This window comes from Erpetoichthys calabaricus, chromosome 6 (assembly GCF_900747795.2).
Source record: "Erpetoichthys calabaricus chromosome 6, fErpCal1.3, whole genome shotgun sequence".
NCBI classification, from domain to species: Eukaryota; Metazoa; Chordata; class Cladistia; order Polypteriformes; family Polypteridae; genus Erpetoichthys; species Erpetoichthys calabaricus.
This window is the reverse complement of record NC_041399.2, coordinates 92,291,577-92,316,152: the sequence shown is the minus strand read 5'-3', so window position 1 is coordinate 92,316,152 and position 24,576 is coordinate 92,291,577. Positions and strand designations below refer to the sequence as shown.

General features: G+C 38.3%; 1 protein-coding gene across 2 annotated transcripts in view; it reads left to right on the top strand.

Annotated features, from left to right (window-relative positions):
• Positions 1-2,268, top strand: part of LOC114653469 (cadherin-12-like) — a 348,240-nt gene extending 345,972 nt beyond the window's left edge. For both annotated transcript variants that reach the window (XM_051929400.1, XM_028803816.2), the window contains one exon: positions 1,033-2,268. In XM_051929400.1, the coding sequence (XP_051785360.1) occupies positions 1,033-1,535 (503 nt within the window). In that variant the 3' untranslated portion in view covers positions 1,536-2,268. The remainder of the gene's footprint in view (positions 1-1,032) is intronic.
• The last annotated feature ends 22,308 nt before the right edge of the window (positions 2,269-24,576 follow it).

The window sequence follows — 24,576 nt, the reverse complement described above, 5'->3', positions numbered from 1 at the left end:
AATTAATTTTTTCCCTCATTAATGTACACACAGCACCCCATACTGACAGACAAAAAAAAGAATTTTTGAAATTGTTGCAGATTTATTAAAAAAGAAAAACAAATATCACATGGTCCTAAGTATTCAGACCCTTTGCTCAGTATTTAGTAGAAGCACCCTTTTGAGCTAATACAGCCATGAGTCTTCTTGGGAAAGATGCAACAAGTTTTTCTCACCTGGATTTGGGGATCCTCTGCCATTCCTCCTTGCAGATCCTCTCCAGTTCTGTCAGGTTGGATGGTAAACGTTGGTGGACAGCCATTTTTAGGTCTCTCCAGAGATGCTCAATTGGGTTTAAGTCAGGGCTCTGGCTGGGCCATTCAAGAACAGTCACAGAGTTGTTGTGAAGCCACTCCTTCATTATTTTAGCTGTGTGCTTAGGGTCATTGTCTTGTTGGAAGGTAAACCTTCGGCCCAGTCTGAGGTCCTTAGCACTCTGGAGAAGGTTTTTGTCCAGGATATCCCTGTACTTGGCCACATTCATCTTTCCCTCGATTGCAACCAGTCACCCTGTCCCTGCAGCTGAAAAACACCCCCACAGCATGATGCTGCCACCGCCATGCTTCACTGTGGGGACTGTATTGGACAAGTGATGAGCAGTGCCTGGTTGTCTCCACACATACCTCAGTGCAAGACACATGACAGCCCGCATGGAGTTTGCTAAAAGACACCTGAAGGACTCTGAGATGGTGAGAAATAAGATTCTCTGGTCTGATGAGACCAAGATAGAACTTTTTGGCCTTAATTCTAAGCGGTATGTGTGGAGACAACCAGGCATCCCTGGCTGATGCACCCTGTCAGTGCCATTAAAATATCATGGACATGTTTAAAGATTTATTGATGCAGGTCAATTCTTCTGTATCTTATGGAAAAGAGAATTAGTTAAATAAAACATGAAAGTTTGATAAATTGCAAAAATGTCTACTGATGTACTGTAAAATGAGCATGCTATTATGCTGTTAAACTTTTCATTTTTTCTCTTTTGTGTTGCAGTGATTGTTGTACTATATGTTGGACTTAGGAGGCAAAAAAACAAAGAAACCCTTATGACATCAAAGGAGGATGTTCGGGACAATGTGATACATTATGACGATGAAGGAGGTGGAGAAGAAGACACTCACGCTTTTGACATGGGCACTTTGCGGAATACTAAGGTCATCAAAGAAAATACATACCGGAGAGATGTAAAACCTGACACTGAACCATGTTACAAGCCCCCAGCTTCCCAGGACAATACAGATATCCGAGATTTCATTCAGCAACGGCTTCAGGAGCATGATGGTGATGCTACTGCACCCCCCTATGACTCACTTGCCACCTATGCATATGAAGGTGAAGGCTCAATTGCAGAATCTTTAAGTTCCATCGAATCATTAATAGCTGACAAGGATGAGGAGTATGATTACCTAAATGAGTGGGGGCCTCGATTTAAAACATTGGCAGAAATTTTTGGGGCCCAGGATTCTCATTTGGAATCAACAAATAACAAACTTTAACATCTGCTGTTTCTAGGGTGGGTTGTTACTTGAGGACTAGAGAATCTTTGTTTTACATCTTCAAAAATGATTTAATTTCATTGTTTTCTTTCATATGTTTTTTTTTTGCTCTTCAAAGAGGATAGCCTGCAAAATTTTGTTCAAAAAGACTCAAAGGAACAAAAGCCAGCCTTTCAATTAATACATTTGTTACTGCTTCAAGACTTGAAGGTAAATATGCTGGAAGATTGGCAAGGATTCTCTTCTAATATTCTGATAAAGTGCCTCAAGATATTTTTGTTGTCTTCTGTTTTTCTCCTCCCATTAAATTAAGTGAACAACATCCATTACATTTGTCGTTTGAACCCTCAAATGGAATTAAAAAACGAACCCCCTAATAGTAACATTTAGACAACATTTAAATCAGTGGCATTTAGGGGCGTGTACTGTATGAAGGCCAAAGTGTGGCCAAAGATTATTTATTTATTTGTTTGTTTGTTTGTTTGTTTATTTATTTATTTATTTCTCTATTTATTCGTTGACTTGGTAATTGCCTAGGAATTTTACATTCTACTTGATGTTTTTGTAATATATCCTAGCCCACATGCAAATGAAATGTTCATCATGAGGGAATAGTTTGGGAGAGAAAAAAAAAAAGCTTGTGATGGACACTTGTACATTTTTTAGGGCTAAATGCATTATAATAAAATTCAGGTCCTGTAATAAACACATCTTTTTTTCTGAATAAAACCCACTCATGTTGTAATTATTTTTTTTAATTGACCATCATGTTTCAAACACCAAAGAGAATATATTACTATACATTAAAGACTTCAAAAATGGTCAGAAATCTCAATTTCATGAAATATTCTATTAATATATTAAAAATGAGTTCTATATAATTTGAGGTGCTCTCAGATAAATCAAAGACAGGACTTCATTTCAGCCATGATCTCAAATGCCTCTTTAGTTTCCTTGTGTAGATCGCTAGAGTGGAGTTTTCATATTAAGGGCAAGTGGGGCATAACCCCACCAGCTGTTCTACAAAATAAATAATAAGTTTCACTCAAGGCGGCATGGTGGTGCAGTGGGTAGCGCTGCTGCCTTGCATTTGGGAGACCTGGGGACCTGGGTTCGCTTCCCAGGTCCTCCCTGCGTGGAGTTTGCATGTTCTCCCCGTGTCTGCGTGGGTTTCCTCCAGGAGCTCCGGTTTCCTCCAACAGTCCAAAGACATGCAGGTTAGATGGATTGGCGATTCTAAATTGGCCCTAGTGTGTGTGCTTGGTGTGTGGGTGTGTTTATGTGTGTCCTGCGGTGGGTTGGCACCCTGCCCAGGATTGGTTCCTGCCTTGTGCCCTGTGTTGGCTGGGATTGGCTCCAGCAGACCCCCATGACCCTGTGTTCGGATTCAGCGGGTTGGATAATGGATGGATGGAAGTTTCACTCAGCAATTTAACTTATTATTAAAATGTTTATAATAACACTCAGCTTCATCTTTTTTTGCAATTTTTCATGATATGTTCAATGTTGTTTCTTATTTAAAAAAAAAATATTGCTTTTTTGTAGTATGGGAAATTGCGTTTGTGCCCGGTGCTCCAAGCCTGTTCTGTTTGATGGAGGCTAGCTCCATTTGTCATGTAGTAATCTAAGTTTACCCTTGAGTGTGAATTCACATGTGTACTGAGCGCTCTCATTTTATTTTTTTAACTCGATTGTTTTCACTTCTGGTTTGAGCTTTTCCCAGTCAAGGCCATGTAGCACAAGCCATTGAAGAGTTATGAAAATTTCAGTACCACTTCCTCAATTAAAACTAGCATAGGTAATTTGAAAAAAATGAAAACAGATAAGTATTAGGAATGTATCAAGCAAAAGACATTATAATGATTACAATAGAGCTGAGAGGCATTTTGATGTTCACCTACCTCTGAGAGGGACTGCCTGCTGCTGCTAAGTTTGAAAAAGCCGCCATAGATATCTTACGTGTGCTCCTTGCTCTTTATGCAAAACAAGCTAGTGGTATATTCCCCTGTTTCAAATAGGTGTAGAGTCCTGGTGCAGAAAGAGCAGGAATGCAGAAAATTGGTTTTGAATCTTGTGCTTGAGTCATGCAGCAAGTGTAGTCTGTGTGTTGTTGCTATGTTATTATGGCTTGTCCTTTTTCACATCAAAGTTATTTGATTCTAAATAGTGATGCTGATGCTTCCATTTAGGCAATTCATAGTTAAAATATCTCCTGGGCAGCAGGTGGTTGTGAGGTTGTTCCTTTACTTTGTGGTTAATTGTATATGGCTGTATTTCAGATGATGATGATGTCAGAGAGTATCACAGTGATCTGTTATATTAAGACAGACCAGGAACAGTGATCCATTGTTTGATTATTCTTTTGTGTGTCTCTAGAAAAACAGGAACAGATATTATTAGTTAGATTAGTTCCCTAAAAAAATACTACTCCTCCCCAATCTTGCATCTCTCATATTTTTCTGTACTGTGCATAACCACGAAGCCCACAAATATGTGAGGTTACCAATGTGAACGTAAAAAGAATGTTACAAATAAATTTTTACAAATAATTAATTGAACTCACTAAAGTTAAATGTGCAAATGTTGAGAATTGATCATCATCTTTGCTCAATACCAGGAAACCACTGATGAATGATCCTTGACACATTATTTGTGAATGGCCACATTGACAGTTTGTTGGCAGTTAGAGCCTGTGCAGGACAAGACCCCCATTGCTGTTCAGCAGGTGCTCAGATACCTTTTTTTGGTAATGAAAGATCAGCTAGCCTTGTATTCAGAATCACATTCGGAATCAGAATTACTTTATTGGCCAGATACACTAATGTGTGCTAGAAATTTGTCTCGATAGTACTGGTGAAACATACAAGGACAATACAGAATACTAAAGATAAATATAAGAAGATAAAATATAAAATGATAAAAAAAATGATGCATCAAACAAGAGCGATGCAAAAACATAAACAGATAGGAGGATTAAAATGTCCAGACAGTCGAGTGTGCAAGTATACATAAATCCTGTATAGAAGCTCAGACCAGATTAATAAGAATAACTGCACATGTAAAAAATAAACTGTTTAGGTGACATGTTGTTGTAGCTTTCACTTCACAATAATGTTTACTGGAGGGAAGTCTTTGGAATAGGTGATGCCCTGGGTGAGTCAGATCAGCAATGATCTTGCAACCTGCTTCCTTACCCTAGACTCATATATGACTTGGGTGTGTATAAGTTACAGCCTATGATCCTTTCACAGGCTTTGATTATGCGCTGCAAATTGGCCTGAGCCTGAACAGAGGCAGCACCAAACCAGACAGCTATATATGAGGTTAGAATGGACATGATGACGGCTGTGTAGAATTGGACCAATATTTCTTGAGGGAGACTGAAATTCCTTGACTGATGCAAAAAGAACATTCTTTGATGGGCTTTCCTAATAATGCATGTGATGTTATTGTCCCACTTAAGGTTTTGTGACAGCACGGGGCCTAGAAAAATAAATAATTCTGTCATCCCAACGACTGAGCCATTTATGGCAAGTGATAGATAAGCAATTGACTGTTTCCTGAAATGTATGATCATCTCCTGAGTTTTTTGAATGTTAAGGTCCAAATTATTATGGCTGCACCACAATGTCAGATTTTCCATCACTTGTCTGTATATGGACTCATCATTGTTTGAAATAAGCCCTATTAGTGTTATGTCATTTGCAAATTTAAGAAGTGTGACATACAAATCACCGGAGGTACAGTCATTTGTATAAAGTGAGAAGAGTAGTGGGAAAAGGATAAATCCCTGCGGTGCACCAATACTGAGGGTTATGGGGTCAGACATGTGTGTACCCAACCGCAGTACTGTATCCTATCTGTGAGAAGGTCTTTGATCCATTGGCAGATTGAACTGGGAAATTGAACTGGGTGAGTTTCTTATCTAGGAGCTCAGGGATGATTGTATTGAAACAGAGCTGAGTCCTCACATACTGTATGCCCCTGACTTATCAAGGTGATGGTAAATAAAGCTGAGACCTAATTTCAACACAAAAATTTGGAAGCATGTAGTTGCAGATGCTATACGACTTGCTGTTGAAATTCTTGTCATAAGGACCCTCAGCGGTTATATAAATGCATAAAGCATAAATGGGCCTTTAGTCCAATGTGTAACTCTAAGTTGAACTGGTGTGGATAAGTATGGGTGTGTCAGTATGTCCAGTGAAAAACAGGCACTTCATTCAGGGTTAGTTCCTACTTTGTGTCTATTGCTGAAGGAATAGATTCCGGCTCCCCATCATTTGTAATGAGCAGGTTCAGAAACTCAATAAATGAAATAATCAATTAATTATTTAATTAAAAAGATTTAATGTCTGTGTGATGTAAGACATTGAAGATAAATGTACATATAGCCAAAAGTGTTAGTTTCAAAATGATTGCATTTAATACCTGTGGAGATATGCTAAAAATATTCCAATAAATGAATGTGATTTTTTGCTACCATCCAGCAGCTTTCTTCGTAACTGTATTTTGAATATTGCCAGTTTCCGCTTTTATTTTGATGCATGCACACCTACTTGATTTAATTGTGATGCATTTTTGGAATAGAATGACTGAGGTGTCAACATCAAGAGGTAGAAGGCAGAAACTTTCTAAACGTCGACAAAAGACGTGTACGCCATATTGTTTTATTTTATCCATTAGATGGCAGAACAGAGTAAAATAGACAGGCCACACGTCAGGCCTTCATTCTCCTTATAACATGGTTCAAACACCAGGTATCACTTTTATTTTATAAGCAGCCTAACTGAATATGACTTTTCAAAAACCTATGGAAACAAAACACAAGCCAAATAATGGCATGTAGTTTGTACAATGCTGGAAAAACAGCATTACCTTTACAACACCTTTTGGAAGCAGTGTATCTTAATGATGCATACATAGTTTTCATTCGGCCATTGTTATGATTTGATTTTCAATATACATTTTTTACAGCTTTCATTTTTATGTTTTCTTGAAAATTTTGGCACTTTTAAGGTAACTGAATATAATTTTTATTACATTATTTTTTGTAAAAACTTTTACTTACAATCATTAAAAAAATGTTGACACCATTTTGCTTTCCATGGACGTTTAGTTTAGTTTAGTTTAGTTACATTTGATGTTCACATCACTACGCAGAACAACTGTCGGCTGTGACCTATGATGTCATGGTTTAGAGAGGTTAAAGTTCAGTTCAAAGACGTCCTGGTTACCCAAGTTCTGGATAAAAATCTTTAGTGGTGAGTGCATTTTGTTTATTGATCATATGGTTACGAGCTAGTTTTCTTTTGACTTTGATTTGGGGAGGTTTGATTAGGTTTGATGCCATCTCAGTTTAAACTTCCTGGTTATAAACTTTGTGAGGCTTTAGACTATGCTTCCTCTCCTCTTCTCATTAGAAGTCTGCTTCAATTCTTTCTAAGGCAGGACACATAATGTCATAAGTTTCTAAATTATCATGTATACAGTGAGTGTTAACACATTTTCAAAAATTTATTAGTTATTTGAGTAATAGAAACAAATTTCGTCATCTTCCACAAAACGTCAGCCACATAAGAGTTAATCATCATGGAATTTAAAAGGTAAAGGGTATCATAGTGTAACGGCAGTACTGGCAACTGTGGGAGCAGTGGCAAGAACAAATTCAGTATCATCCAAGCTATAAAACTCGTAGCGGTAATTGGGCCACCATTATGTAAATGTAGAAGCCATCTAAAAAGCCTGTGCATATACATCCTATAAAAGGGAAGCATCTGCACAGCTGTTTGTCTTCAGTCTAGAATGGACGGCTGGGCAAGCGAGTCCTGTTCAGGATAGCTAACCAATAAAGCAGCCATGAAAAAGAGCTCCAATCCATACGAGCCACACACACTTGCAAAACACTTTGCTACAATATTTGCCTGTGGTTGATAATCTTGAATAACTGTGTTTGTGAAATTTAGATGAGAAAAAACACTTTTTGTATTTTTTCTATATATTAATAGTTCATAATATGACTGCTTTACTATACATCTTGATGACAGTTTCATTAGCATCACAGTGGAATTATTATTCATTTCAGAAATTGAGCATTAATCAGTTAGCAAGAGTTGTTACATTTATTTTTTTTAATGATCAAAAGGCCATCTTCATCTCTGTAAATGGTACTGTATTCAGGAAGTAAGCAGCATTTTGGAGTATAATATTGTGTTTAATTCATACTTGAGTAGCAGTGACTTAAGGGATTTTCTTAAATGTGCAAGGAGTTTCTGTAGTAAAGCCAGTTTGTGGAATATCTCGTCACGGCACATGCACATGAGGAGTCTGGCAGGCATCAATGCACTGTTCAAGGTAGGGTTTATTAATTCTGCTTACAAATGAATCATTTAAGACAGAGTGACAGTAATCTAAATTGAAGGTAATGAAGGCATGGCATGGAACATCTGCTTCTGCAATGGAATAATTAGGTTATATGTGTTGATAGATGATAAAAAGAGGATTTCAAAGCAAATAAAATGCTAGAATCAGTGCAAGGTCCAGTGCAGAGGATGTCTCTAAGAGTTGTTACAGAGAGAGAAAATGAAAGCAGATGTCAGAGTCTGGCAGACTTACTGTAAGCCTTCTATAAAACTATGATTTGCTTTTATCAAATTTGTATTAATCTTATAGTCCACCCCTAAATATGCAATACAATGTACGGCCAACAATAGTAAATAAAACTAAATGGAATGAACATATGGCAGTATCAGATTAGTTCATAGTCAGTATACTACTTCATGAAGTTGCAATGTATAACAAGGGCCCACAGATATTTCTATACAACAAAGCCCTTGGTAAATATTAAATTACAGCTTCTTAGCACAGGAGACACAGTGGCTGGAGTTCCACACAGCTGAATGGACATCAGCTGAGAAAAAAAAAAAAAACACAAAAACCTGTAACCGTAGCAGTCAGAAGGTCTAATTACTGCAAATCTCCTCACTGTGATATTATCGATCCAGACATCTGCTTCATCCAGCATGGAAAGGCTGCATTTCTAAAACATAGAATTGCATGTTTGAAGTTGATTAGCACTCCCATTAGCACCAGCCAGTCAGAACATGAACTATATTGCCAGCAATTTGTAAAGGTTTCACCGCACCGCAATGAAATATATGGAATATACTAGGTGCCCATATAAAGTAAGTCTTTCTGAAACATTAAGAGCTCAAGAAATTTGTTACTTCTCTATTTCACAAAAAAGACGTATTTAAAGTGTGTTTAGTCGATAAAAACTGGGAAATCATCCACACAGTAATTGTATGGTTGAAAAAAAAATCTCTGAAGTCCGAGGACAAAGCAGTTACCCTGGATTGCAAATTCAATCCAGAATAGTAACTGCTCAGTTTCAGTTACAGCACAAAGCTCATCGCTTAGTATCCGCTAGTGCATGACATACTGCTTTTGACTTATTGATTCCAATCATGTGAAATAAAGGCTTTAAGAGCCATTTCTTTGGCACTTTATTTATTTTGTGCTTATAACTATATTGGTTATTTTACACTTGCTTTCTCTTGATTCATTTGTTAAGCTCTCACTGTGCTAACTTAAAAATATTGTGCAGTTTTGGCTTATTTGATATTGATATTTTTTTATTTTATGATTTGATTTCATTTCTAGACTCTGTTTAATGGAATCTGCCAAAGTAGTCCCCAAAATTTCTAACTAATATATTAACAATTTATGCTACATAGAGTACTGAAAACTCTGTTTATCCTACACTGGAACCTAACCTCCTGTCAAACTAAGCAAGTTGGTTAAAGTCATTTATAAGCTTAACGCTTAATTAAATAACAAAGATAACTGACAATATCCGTTTGCAGTGAGAGCCAAATATCATAGAGAGACAAAATGAAATCCCACTTTAAAGGCATTCATTCGTTTATTTTCTAAACTGTGCTGTTCTGGTTTGTGGCCATGATAACAATGCAGAATCATAACAGACACATTCATACTACTGAAACTATTGGACTGTGGCAAAAAATGTAATCTCAATACAAGGCATTTCATAACTGTGTTGTACTTGCTGTCCAGTCAGTATGATTTACTATCTTCATTATTTTGCGATGTCTTCTTGTTTATTAACACTTGTTATATTTTAGTATTGTTCTCTAATAGTCTACCATTTGTTTCTAAATATGATATATGAACAAAAATGCCTTGAAAAGAGATGTGAAAATCAGGGAAGCATGGCTGTATCTTCCAGATAGTCCCCCCTTTTTCTTTCTGTCCAGGACATGTAATGTAAATAAGCTTTTTCTGTTGAATGTATATATAGTCCAATCAGTTGCTCAGGACTAACTCTGTCAGGCTGTTAGCTTCTAGTTTCACATTGCATTTTAAAACATTCCGTAGAAGAAAACTTGTAATCAGACATGTAATTAAAATTTGGCAAACAAAACACAATTTCTGTTTAGTTTAAAAAATGTTACTAGATATTAGATTAAGGAGTAAAATATTTATATTGTAGGAATGAGTGTGATTTGCAGTGTCCACCCAGAGGGAAGCCTATAAATGACAGAAATGGATAGATACGTTTTTACTTGTCTTTGGCAAGACTAGTAATTTACCAAATATTTTGGAAAGGCTCCTACTTTATTTACTTTACCTTTGTCTATTGTAGAAGGGGGCTCTCCGGACTTTAGACTTTCTGTATATCAAGGTAACTGAAACACACTCTTTTTATGAAACAGAATAATAGAATGTATTGATAAACACAAGAATTATGGAAATATGATAACTGCATACATATGTTGACATATAAGACAGGACGCAGTCAGAGTAGACAGACAAATATAAAACACAGACAGACTGGCTGTTTACTTGTTATTTATTATTCAGGAGATTTTACATCAATGATATGTATACAGTATAGTATATATTATATAACATTATATGAATGTTATACATTCAGAACTATTCAGCAGAAGTGTATTAAGAAAAGCTACTGGGGCTCCTTTATACCAATAGCAATGCAACTGCATAATTCCTCACTGTGACTGTGACAGCAAAGTCAGAAACTTTATTTCTTTTAAATTTTCTTCTTTGCTCAGACCAATGTGTATGTGTATATTTATTTATGTATTTACTTATTTTCTTATCTACCTATGTATTTTTTAAAGAGCTTCTGTAAAAAGCTACATTTCCCCCTGGGAATTAAATAAACTTCTATCTATTTAGAGTTCTAATTTATCTTAGCACAGTTAGAGTTTTACAATTCCAAGTCTTTGCTCTTTAAAAATAGGCCTGCGGCTAGTAGTGGTGGGCTGAGGATGGTGCATGTCGTGGGGCACACAAATGTAACAAAAGAAAAAGCTCAGTGGTCGCCCAAATAAAGGGACCACAAACAACAACTATTTATTTCTATAGCAAATTTTCATACATGGGATGTAGCTTTACAAAATGGACAAATAAACATGAACCAATATGACAAAAATAATTCAGGGAACCATCATACACCCTACTCCCCCAAAAATAAAAAGGGCCAACAAACATTCCAAAAAAATGTATGAGAGACCTAGATCTCTATGCTTTTGAGGGGGAACTGGTCTACTAAGGTATATCTCTCCAGCAGACAGACAGCTCTAATCACTCATAAATCCTTGAAGCACATGCTTTGTATGCACTAATATGGTGAGGGGGCACTCTAATAAGCTTATTTGATACCTAATACTATATAACAATAAAATAATAGCAATCATGTTAGCTGGGTACACAGCAGAAGAAAAGCAACCACATACCACAACATGCATTCTCATTTGACAGGTGTACTTCATGTATTTTATTTTTTTTTTTAATCAAGTCCAGACACTGTATTTGAAGCCAGGGATGTTTAATAAAGTTAGAGTACATGGAGATATGGAGATGGAAATTAAAAAATGTGAACCACAAACTTAGTTTTGAAGAAAGGTGGACAATAGGATGGGTTGGTGTTCTAGTATAAACAGGATGGTCATGTTCTTATTATCTTAAAAATAGTGCAAAATACCTGTTTGAAGATTTGAACATTTATTTATACTACATTACTGGATCTAGCAATAAGGATTCTTTTAAAGGCATTATTAATGAGAAAGTGATTTTCAGAAATGAATTTCATGTTTGGACATGCTTCTCTGAAGATTTGTTTTATCCTATTTCTATGGTAATGAGCTGCTGTGCCTTTTGGCACTCACTGAAAAACAGTCATTTGGGATTACCGATATATCTCTGGACATATAAGGAGCAACTAATTATTTTAACAAATGGTATTTGCAAAGTAACAAATGTTGAACTGATCATTAATAGAGGCACAATCAGTTAAGCTGCTGTTCAGAAGGTGAATTGGATTTTATTCGAAGTTCAATTTAAATATTTTCTGAAAGACCATTTAGAAGACTAATCCTTCTTATATACTGTTTAAATCAATAACAGATTGGCCAAAAACCATTTTCTTAATTGCCAATACCTAAAAGGTGCTGTGAGGGGAAGCCTGATAGGGACCTCAAGCAGGAAGAGAGAAATAAGAGGTAATAAAATAGAAAGAGAGCCACAACAGGAAGGTCATTTAAGGCAAGCTGTAGGCTCATGGGTACAGAAACACCATGTGACCAAGCGACCTCTAGTTCAGAGACTGGTTGAGTGTAGATTTTGGAGGTGACCTAAAGGCAAAAACTTTTTAAAGAAAGTAACTGGGGATAAAGGTAGTATTGGTGTTTGGGGCATGAAACATTGAGATGAACAAATAATAATAATAATAATAATTCATTACATTTATATAGCGCTTTTCTTAGTACTCAAAGCGCTATCCACACAGGGAGGAACCGGGAAGCGAATCCACAATCTTCCACAGTCACCTTACTGCAAAGCAGAAGCACTACCATTGCGCCACCTGTGAGGACAAGTGGCCCAGAGCAGTCAACCGCCCTTTCTCAATGACCGTTTATTTACCATCTAAAGTATCTGCAGCCAGTAAAGAACATTCAAACAATGTGGTGTTAGGAAGTGTCTCTACTCGTGTGGCACAATACATTAATTAATGCATAAACAGAATTGTTTGACTAGCATGCTGTTGATTCTCTAATATTTCATTCTCAGGAGGGAAACTAAAAATTTTGTGGCATTGAAGGCCATAAACACTAGACCGAAGAAACAGCTTAGATGGGTGCCTTGTGGTTGAGCCTACATTGTTTAATTCACTCAGTTGATGTTCTGCCTGGGGAGAAGGTAGACAGAAAAACTAATGAAAGAAAAAAAAAGATCTAAAATGTGCAAGGGCTCCAAAGCCAGTAGTGAAAAGGAAACCAAATGTTACAAATTGATCTAGTTTGTTAATTAATGTAATTTGTTTTATTTAAATAACCTTTTTCTGCTGCCCTGTTGTGGATTTTCAAAAGCTTTAAACATCAGGGAATAATAATAAATGGATGTTTTGTATTGATGATTTGACTACTTGCAAACAGGACTTTATTAGCATTATTTGTTTAGCTTGACATTTTTTAGCTTCAACATGTAATGGCTATGTTGTTAAGACCCACTGCAGTGTTGCTAGGGGCTTTACTCTCAAAAGGCACTACGTGGCATGTCACTGATGCTATACTTTATAACCCCATACCACATTCAGTACAGCATGAATCCAAACCTTAAACAGTTTCAGTCTGTGTTTGTGATGAAGTGAAGTATAGAATAAAAAGAGTGCGCTCAGGCTTGGTGGATGTAGGTGCTTGTGGATGCAAAGCTGGGTGGCCTCAAAACCACTAATGATGAACATGGCTGTTCATGTTTGCACATGACGGCATGATCACCCTAGCCATTTTTGTATTGGGATTTCCTGGGTGCATCTGTAACCACAATAGGTTACAAGGTGCTGGAGCAGGACAGAAAGGGGTAAAAGAAGACTGAGGGACTGATCACTGGTAAGGAGGACAGTGAGGAGGTTTTGTTATTGTTGCATAATAAATATTGTTTACTAGTTTTATTAATTCATTTCCACTTTAATTTTGATGTAGGGTGGCACAGTGGCGCAGTGGGTAGCGCTGCTGCCTCGCAGTTGGGAGATCTGGGGACCTGGGTTCGATTCCCGGGTCCTCTCTGCGTGGAGTTTTCATGTTCTCCCCGTGTCTGCGTGGGTTTCCTCCGGGCACTCCGGTTTCCTCCCACATTCCAAAGACATGCAAGTTAGGTGGATTGGCGATTCTAAATTGGCCCTACTGTGTGCTTGGTGTGTGGGTGTGTTTGTGTGTGTCCTGAGGTGGGTTGGCACCCTGCCCGGGATTGGTCCCTGCCTTGTGCCCTGTGTTGGTCGGGATTGGCTCCAGCAGACCCCCGTGACCCTGTGTTCGGATTCAGCGGGTTGGAAAATGGATGGATGGATGGATTTTGATGTATTTGAAGAAATCTATATCCGATATCATATGCGATAGTTCTGGATTTAGTGAGCAGTGGAATTTATTCTTGCATTTTGCCTTGAGAGACATCATGGTGCTCTGAACCTGCACTTGATGAGAAGTACTATGCAAGAACAAAATAGTTTGTACCATTGTATTGTATATACTGTAAGTGGCAATGATAGATTGGCCATCTAGCTCTCTGAAGAGGATTACTTGTTTTCTGTATTGTGTTTTGTATTTACCCCATTTTTATCTTTAACTGAACTGAATTTATTAAAATCATGTAATGTTCCATACAATCAAGTCAAACTTAACAAAACTAAATTCAGTTCATCCCCCACACATGAGAAAGAGAGGAAGACCAACAGCCAGAGTAAAATTTTGAGAGTAGTGAAGAGGGAAAGAAATCCTTCTCCCCAATATAAATGTTTATTATAAAATGTTATTGATTAGATCCTTCCAGGTTTTTAAAAAGTTTTGAAAAGATCCTTTAAGTGAGAATTTCATTTTTTTCCAATTCCAAATACCACATAACATCAGTAACCCACTTACTTAAAAGAGGTGTGTTAGGATTCCTCCAGTTGAGCAAGACAAGTCTACGTGCTAGTAGTGAAGTAAGGCAATTACAGTTTGTTTGTCCTTCTCCACTTTAAGCCCCTCTGAGAGTACACCAAACACCGCTGTTAATGGATTAGGAGTGATTCGGACACCAAGGATGTCTGATAGGCATTTAAAAATTTTGTCCAAAATGATGTTAATTTGGTACATGCCCAAAACATATAGTATGACCTAATTAGGCTGGAACTTGATGTGGTTCCTCCCACGTAGTAGTGAAACAGGACAAACTTTAAAAATCAATAAACAAAAAGGTATCACTAGCTAAGTGGAAGCAAGTTACGCTCCAAAACACAGAAGTAGACCAACTCCCCACTCTTGACATCACGCTTCCCCCTTCCCTCGGCCCACACCCTCTGTCTCGGATTAGTGCGAATATATCACTCCTGCAAACAAACTATGATTCTTAGCACAATGAAAGAAGTCGCAAAATCAACTGGATTGTTCAAGAAAATTCTAGAAAAAAAACGATCTAAATCTATTAAGTAGATCTCTCATTTACTAGCTAAGCGGATGTAAGATACGCCCCAAGGCTGGCATGTGAGTGAGGAGGGCCCCCCCCCCTCCCCTCGGCCTGCTGCATCTCTCTTGGATTGGTACCAGAAGCAAACTATGATACTTAGCATGATGAGAGAGGTTGCAAAGTCAACCGGAATGTTCAAGCAAAGTATAGCAAAAAACCCAATCTAAATCTGTTACGTAGTTCTCTCGTGAAAAGTGACAGACATACAGACAGAGAGAAGTTGGATTTTATATATATATAGCGATAGAAATGCTGTTTGAATCTTCAAAATTGACCAGTATTTCTTCTGGAATAGAAATAGCTGGGAGGTGAGGAAAATTGGGCACATTTTGTTTAGCAAAGTTTCTAGTTTGGAGATAGTGGTAAAATTGTGTTGATGGGAAGCTACATTTGGAGTGTAATTGTTCGTAGGATGCAAAGACATTATTCCAAACATTTTTTCCAAAGAGGGTGGAAAAAGGTGGTTATCATGTAGAGGTGCCACAGATAAAATATTCTCTAACTTGAAGTATTTCCTACATTGGTTCCATATTCTTAGTGAATGAAGGAAAATTGAGTTGTTAGTATATTGATGATACCTTGTATTTACTGGTGTACAAAGCAGGGAATATAAACAAGTAGTGCAAAATTTCATTTATATTTCGGACCCAGCTGGTGTGTGTTTATCTATTTGTGTCAATGTCCAGGTTCTTATAGCTTGCATATTTGCTGCCCAGTAATAAAACTGAAAATTAGGTAAAGCCATGCCACCTTCTGATTTAGGTCATAGTAGGGTCGTACTTTGGATGCGTGAATATTTTGAATTCCAAATAAATTATGATTGAATCTAATTTCTTAAAAAAATGATTTGTTAATGTTTATGGGGATGTTTTGAAATAGAAACAGAAGCTTAGGGAGGATATTCATCTTGATACTATTAATTCTCTCTGCTAAAGTAAGATGGAGGGTAGACCGTCTATGAACATCTTGTGTATGTTTTTCCAAACAGTAAAATTTTGTTGAAAAAGAACTTTATATTTACTTGTGATGTTTACCCCTAGGTATTTAAACTGATCTGCAATGATAAAAAGGAAGGTGTCCAATTCAATGTTGTTTGCTAGAGAATTCACTGGAAAAGCACACTTTTGTTCAAATTAATTTTCTATCTATCCATTATCTCACCCGCTATATCCTAACTACAGGGTCACAGGGGTCTGCTGGAATTTTGAGTCCAGATATCTTTTGAAATATAGTGATACTTTCTGTTCAAGTTCTTCTCTGAAAATCCCCTTTATCTCTGATGCATTTTGAAAGTGAACAGCCAATGGCTCAATGGCGATTGCAAATAGATACAGATAGATAGATACTTTATTAATCCCAAGGGGAAATTCACATATCTCCAGCAGCAGCATACTGACAAAGAAAATATTAAATTAAAGAGTGATAACAATGCAGGTATACAGACAGACAATAACTTTGAATAATGTTAACGTTTACCCCCCCCAGGTGGAATTGAACAGTCGCATAGTGTGGGGGAGGAACAATCTCCTCAGTCTGTCAGTGGAGCAGGAAAGTGACAGCAGTCTGTCGCTAAAGCTGCTCCTCTGTCTGGAGATGATACTGTTTAGTGGATGCAGTGGATTCTCCATTACTGACAGGAGCCTGCTCAGTGCCCGTCGCTCTGCCACAGATGTCAAACTGTCCAGCTCCGTGCCTACAATAGAGCCTGCCTTCCTCACCAGTTTGTCCAGGCATGAGGCATCCCTCTTCTTTATGCTGCCTCCCCAGCACACCACCGCGTAGAAGAGGGCGCTCGCTACAACCGTCTGATAGAACATCTGCAGCATCTTATTGCAGATGTTGAAGGACACCAGCCTTCTAAGGAAATATAGTCGGCTCTGTCCTTTCTTACACAGAGCATCAGTATTGGCAGTCCAGTCCAATTTATCATCCAGCTGCACTCCCAGGTATTTATAGGTCTGCATCCTCTGCACACAGTCACCTCTGATGATAGCAGTGGTGACAAGGGGCATCCTTGTCTAGTACCACATTCTAGTTTGAAATAATGTTATTAATACAAACTGAAGCTTCTGGACTGGTATATAATAGTTTGATCCACACATATGTTGGGGCCAAACCCAAATTAATCCCATTCAACCACATCAAATGCTTTTTTTGCATCTGGAGTGTTAGACTTTATGGGTGAATATATTACATTGAATAAGCATCGAAGATTGGAAGCTTAGTATCTACCTTTAATAAATCTGGTTTGGTCCTGAGATATTACCAAAGGGAGTAATTTCTCAATTCTTCTAGCTAGAACTTTAGAGACAATCTTTACATCATGTAAAAATTTTTAAAAAACTACTGTAACAATCAATTATTATATGTACAAGGTGCAACTGACGCCATTGATGCAATTCAGTAAATCACTGAGCCAACGGCACTTGAACTGGCTGCACGCAAGCACACACAGGTAAGCGCTGATGCTTGCAGGCTAGTCTAGTGCAGCAGCTGCATCCCAGGGACAATGATGCTGCAGTGCTGCCGGGGCTGGCAGTGGTCATGAGCTGACTGCACAATGAATATATGGCACTGACTGATCAGCTCCAATGTGCTGGCAAATTGCTCTGTGAAGCGACTATAGCCGGTTGCGGCATTCAATGAATGTACGTCACCGAATATACTCAGCCCCTGCGTGCTGGCAAATTGGACTAAGACACAACTATAGCCAGTTGCAGCATTGAATGAATATACGTCGCCGAATATACTCGGTTACAGCGTGCTGGCAAATTGCGTTGGGAACTGACTATAGCTGGTTCGGGTGGTTTAAGGGTTAAGATGTATACTTGATATCATTCTCATAATGATAGAAATTAAAGAAAGCATATATTAAACATGGGGACACAGTGGCGCAGTACTAGCGATGAGCTGGCGCCCTGTCTAGAGATTGTTCCTGCCTCCCGCAAGATGCTTGCTGCACCGTGCACGACCTTCGATTAAATAATTTATTGCAGCAATACTGTCTCTCACAAACATACTAACCTCCTATTCCTGTCCTTTCTTTTCTTTCTCCAAGTAACCAATCGCCACACAATCAGCTCTTTAATAGATGTTAAGCTATCTGTAAGCTTCAAACTGTGATTCTTCAAAACTTTTAAGGAACATTGAAATATCTTCATAGTATATGTTTAATTATTCCATCCATCTATCCATGCAGTGTCGTGCCAGTCTCAGCAAGAATACAGTGCGAGGCAGGAACAATCCCTGAATGGGCGCCAGCTCATCGCTAGCACTGCACAAACCATTTCTTCACATGTTTAATTAACAATATACATTATTTTCATGAAGTTTAAAACTTATCTGTATAATGTAATTAACATGCTTTACTGCATTTCATCTTAAAAATTATATCCAAGAAGATAGCGCTTGGAAATCTAAATCAACTTAGAAGCAAGTCGTCATCATTTGTAAATATGTGCTTTATAAAGTGGCTCAGGTTGTGCAATATTATAACTGTAGTGCAAGTTTACAGTGAGGTGATTGTACTTATAAGTACAAACAGTTCTACCAGGAACAATTGATGGACTGATTGAGTGCGTTTAGAGCACTTGGGATGAAACTGTTTCTGAACCGCAAGGTTCCTACAGGAAAGGCTCTGAAGCGTTTGCCGTATAGGAGCAGTTCAAATAGATTGCGTGTATGGCTGAGGCAGTGTGTGCTTGATGCTGTATACCGATAATCCGATCAGCTGCTGTACAGCTGTGATTCCACACTCAGATACAGTGGGTTAAATACTCAGTGGTGCACTGGGAATAACAACACTAAAGCAGTGATGGTATTTAAAATAGTTTGGCCATTCGGTGCACCATTATATGGTTATGGGTTGATCACAATGAGATGCCTTAAAATAATAAATAATATACAGTTAATTTCAGTGCATTTGATAAAGCTGCATCAGGGATGTGAATGTAAAAACTAAAGGGAAACCACACAGGAACAGTAGCACTGCTTTGATGCTGGGTGCCACCATTTTGCAAAACCGAGCGGAGAACTTGAGTACACTATGGTTTGAGCTGGTATGAAAATGTGCGTGGCTTTATGCCAAGTTTAGGTTTTATATATCGCGATTTGAGCGTGGAAATGGGAGTGTGCAAATCATTTGTGCATACACACCATTTATACATGAGGCCCCTGGTGCTTTCCATCTCTGAAGTAAGTTTATAGTGTCAGAGGTTTATCCAATTCCTCTGCACTGAGAGTATCTAGCTGTGGTTTCCGTAATGTATCAAAAATGCATTAGATTGTGTCTTGTATTCTTTAAACTGAGCAGAATAAAAGAACTTATAGTAGTCTCTAAATGTGTGCATTATATTTTTATGGCCAATGATTTTAGTTCTGTCTATGTTGATGATTACCGATATTGATTTGCAAACTTCCTGCTTGTGGATTTGTTGAGCTAAGATTGTATTAGCCTTCTCTCTGTGTTCATTTGTTGTCATTTAAAAATTAGTTGTTCCATTTCTTTTGTTGTCAACAAGTTGAGTTCTGATTGCAAAGCCTGTGTTTTCCTAAAAAGTGCCTCATTTAGAGACCAGGCGTGTTCTTGATTTATTCTCGGAATTTCACTGATTAACCCCGAGGCCTTCTTGGTTTCTGATTTATTTTTGTGGGAGAGATATGAGATAATCTGTCCTCTTAAAAATATCTTCAGAGTTTCCCAGAGTATTCCTGCAGAAAAATCTGAGGATGCATTTGTCTCTGAAAAAGAATCAATTTGCTTGGATATAAATTCTGTACAGTTCTCATCAGCTAATAAGAGAGGGTTAAGACGCCAGCTGTGAGATAAGTATGTGGGGCACAGTGATTTGAGCTCCAGGACCAGTGGAGCATGGTCGTTCATAACAATAGCAGTGCACTTGCAAGATTTGATTATGGGCAAGAAATTGTTACCTATAAAGAAATAATCAATTCTTAAGTAGCAATGATACACCGAGGAGAAGAAGGAATATGCTCTTAAGTATGGGTTTAGAAATCTCCATGGGTCTGGTAAGTTATGATCAGTTAAAAACTGTGTGACTATTTTTGCAGTATTAGGTGTTATCACCCCAATTGCTAAAGACCTATCCAGGTCTGAATTTAAAACACAATCAAAGTCTCCGGCCATTATAATTTTATGTTTTCCAGTTAAGAATGGATGTAAATATGTTTTGGATGAAGTCTCTATCATCCACTCTGGGTGGATATTTATCAAAATCACTTTACAATTAAATAAATTACCCATCACCGTCACATACCGCCCTTCAGAATCAGATACTACATCTGATGCTGAAAATGAAATTGTTCTATGAATTAAGATTCCCATACCTCTTGTTTTCTTTCTATAGCTGGAGTGGAATATTTGGCCTGTCCATTCTCTTTGCAACTGAAACTGATCCTTGCTGATTAAGTGAGTCTCCTGTAAAAATACTATCTTAGGGTTTAGACCTGTTAGGTGAGAGAATACTTTCTTCCTCTTTAATTCGTGATTGAGACCTTTGACATTCCAGCTCATAAAGTTCACTGTTTGAACAAAGAGAGATTGCTTCTGAACCTTTGTTGTTATTTTATAGTCTTAAATTAAAGTAGTACACACATACACATACACCTACACATATAAGTATAATTATAATTGTAATTAAAACATTAAAGTATCAGGGAAGGAAATAGAATGTATACTTACAGCAAAAGTCTCATTGCAGATAGGCGAAATTGCAGGTGATATCTTCATTGTCTTGCCAGGACACAATGCGACTCATAATCATATTTCAAGATCGTCGCACTAATGCAATATTATTTGAAAACGAGCAGCATCAGATCGGGAGTGAATTTATACTGCCACTTTTAGTTAGAGTCAGATCAGAAGGTGAGGGAAAGCGTGAACGTGACTGAGAGAATAAAACTGAAAAAAAGCTAACTTTTAGAAATGCCATACATTTACAGCTGATCTGACGCTGTTCGTTTTCAAATAATATTACATTAGTGCGACGATGTTTTCTGATTGGTACTATCCAGGTCATAAAACAATTTCTTCAAAATGCCAAATATATTTGTCTCTTTCTTTTTGACATTTAGAATGGCGTGAGCTTATTCAGTATGGCAGGAGCACGCAGGTGGCCTGTTGCTGTGTGCTATAACACGCTTGACTTGGAGACGAACAACGCACATATACTGTACAAGGCATGCACAGGGGCAAAAGAAGAGTTTTCTTTGCTCACCTTGCAGAGGAACTTCGTCGTCGCTTCTTACAAGAGAAGGCAATGGATAAAGCAAAAGAGGATGCAACATCGACAAGCTTCTATTCCAAGACAGCCGTTTCCCCTAGGAAAGCAAACTCAGTCAGTCAGTGTCATGCGCCCCTTCAATGTAATAGGAACCACAGCATAGAAAGAAGTGTTTACATTGCAACAGGTACACATGTCGTAAATGTAGAAAGGACAGTCCTTGGGTTTGTGTGAACTATTAACATTTGAATCTGATGATTGCATATAGCGTGAAACTGACCTCTCTGTAGTATTCTTTCCTCTGCATGTCCTGGAGTACAAAAGAAACACCACCATGTACCCAAAAGTGGACACTGGCAAGATCGGAAAAAAAAAACCGCGGTCACTGGTTGAAAGCGCAAGAAGGTGTGCAAATGAATATGAATAATATGAATAATGTTGCATCAGTGCCACAGTGTTTTCCGAAATGTACTATACAGGTCATAAAATGAGTTATTCCAGATATCATATATGCCTATGTCTCTGTTTTTTTGTCAGTGCAGCTTTGACATCAAGGTGTATACTAATTCAGCGTGAGCAAGAACACTCAATAAAACTGAAAAAAAAAAAATTCAAGTGAGATGGTGAGATACGAAGAAGGCAGATTCACCAGTATTTGTGTGTCAGCTTTTATCCCTCCAGATCAGAGAATTTCCAGTTCCATTGTCTCAAAACACCACTCACATCTACAGTTGTTCCCAGTTTCAGATAAAAGGTAACCACGTAATATCTGGGGCAGGGGGTGGGTGTTATATCGTGATCGTGACTGAGAGAATAAAAGTGAAAAAAAAGCTAATGTTTACAAGTACAGTGGAATCTTGGTTTGCGAGCATAATTTGTTCCGGAAATGTGCTCGTAGTCCAAAGCACTCGTATATCAAAGTGAGTTTCCCCATAAGAAATAATGGAAACTCAGATGATTTGTTCCACAACCCAAAACTATTCATATAAAAATGATTAATACAAAATATAAAGTAAAAATACATAAAACAAATTAACCTGCACTTTACCTTTGAAAAGAATCATGGGTGGTGTAAGTGAGTTTCTAAACTCTTGTGGGATTCCACCCAACGGGACGACACACGGAAGAGCGTCCCAAAGCAATCGCAGTCTCCTAGCGCTGTAGCAGTTCGCCGTAAAAGCGAATCCAAAAAGATCGCGGACATGCTATAAGCGCCTGCCTTCGATGGGTGATACAAGGAACAAGGAATATTATAAATGCGCAGGGCCCTGCCTGACTGCTGTTTCTGTTTCAAGCTGAATAAAGCTGGTGTTGCTAAAGTACTGAGACTCAGCTTTGTGTTTTAGTGTGCAAGATGGGGACTCACACGTCACAGCACACACACGCGTGCAAGTGAGCACACACATACACACACACGCGTGCGCAAGCGAGCACACACACATACACACACAAGCGCGCGCACACACAGTCACAATGCTAATGCTGTAGTAAACAGTATACACTCGTACGGATGTTTACTATGAGTGAGGCACGCCGACTCAGACAGAGAATAGGAAATGATTGCCCACAATCCCGCAGTGAGAGAGAAGAAGCATCAGCTCAGTTGTGATCACATGAGGCTCAGCAGACAAAGCGTATACATACTACTCGTACTGCAAGACCTCGCTCATTTATCAAATCAAAATTTATTAAAAATTTTTGCTCGTCTTGCAAAACACTCGTAAACCAAGTTACTCACAAACCGAGGTTCCACTGTACTATAAATTTACACTGGCTGTTACAGACACAAATCAAATGTATGTTTTTATTGTATAAGATTAACAATAAGAGTAGCTCACTACTCAAAATGGTACAGAAGCTGTCATATTGTACTTGCACCTTTTGTGAAAGTGTTTTATTTGATATTTGGCCAACAGCCTTCACAAATTATACAGTTCATGTCTGCATTTTGTTATTTATTACTAAAGCTTGAAAAACATTTCTGTTTTAACGATGTGTTTACATAGATTGTTGTAGACACAAAACACACATCATATTATTTTCCCTTACAATTCTGGGTAGCTCACTCCTAGATAATCAATCAAAGCAGGAACTTTGAGAACTTCTTACCCATTCTGAGGCGGGGGGGGGGGAGGGGGGCAAGTGGTGGTATAGCAGGCTGCTTGCTGCTTGGGCTTATCGACACATTTAGAAGATAAAAGAGGCTGATGGAGAGGTGCGAAGGAATTTAAGGTGGGCCGGAATTACGAGTTTTTTCATTGGCACTGGTAATTTTAGTGTTAAAGGTCTTCAAGCTGAGCAACAAGTGCTCAAAAATTATTTTCAAACTTACTCACATGTTCCTGAATTTTTTCCTCATTTTATTTCTAGCATACCTTTAAAGGTTGTCTCAAAGCAATTACTTTCTCCATGTTTTTAGTATCCTGAACTTGCTTCTCATTTGTCATCATTATGTCCTTTATCCATCCATCCATCCATTTTCCAACCCGCTGAATCCGAACACAGGGTCGCGGGGGTCTGCTGGAGCCAATCCCAGCTAACACAGGGCGCAAGGCAGGGAACCAATCCCGGGCAGGGCGCCATCCCACCGCAGGATACACACACACACACCCACACACCAAGCACACATTAGGGCCAATTTAGATCTTTCCTTATATTCTTTATAATCTTCTTTATATTAGTCTTTATCTCATTTATGTCCCCACCGAGTGTGGTAGTTATAGCAGTGGTAATTGCAGCGACCATTACCTTCAGCTCATACTGTTTATTTCGGTCTTCATCCACAGATGAAATAGCAAGTCCAGTGGGTGTCAATGCCACTGACTCGTGATGGGTAGTTGACAGCGTGAAAAGTAAAGCCATTTTCAGTTTCAATGAACCTGCTGGAATCAACGAGTTGTCCTGGCCCAACTCACTTGCACTTTCGCTTCCACTTTCGCTGTCAGCTGGAGGCGATACTGCAGCGTCAGATCCTGGGAGATCTGTGCTTTCGCCTGTCTGTTCCAGGTCAGTCTCTGAAAGGCTGTACCTTGAGCTTGGACTTGAGTCCTGTTTAAGCTTGGATGAAGCTTTGGTGCTCTTTTCAGGTTCTTTCTAAACCTTTTTTCTGTCGCTCATGCTTATATACACTTGCTTATACTATAATTGATGCCCCTCGGGTTAAGTAAATACAGGATACCTCGGGATGATAAAACACAAAAAAACACCCATTTCACCCCCAACCTACTTGGAAGGGGTTCTCTCTCCGAATTGCC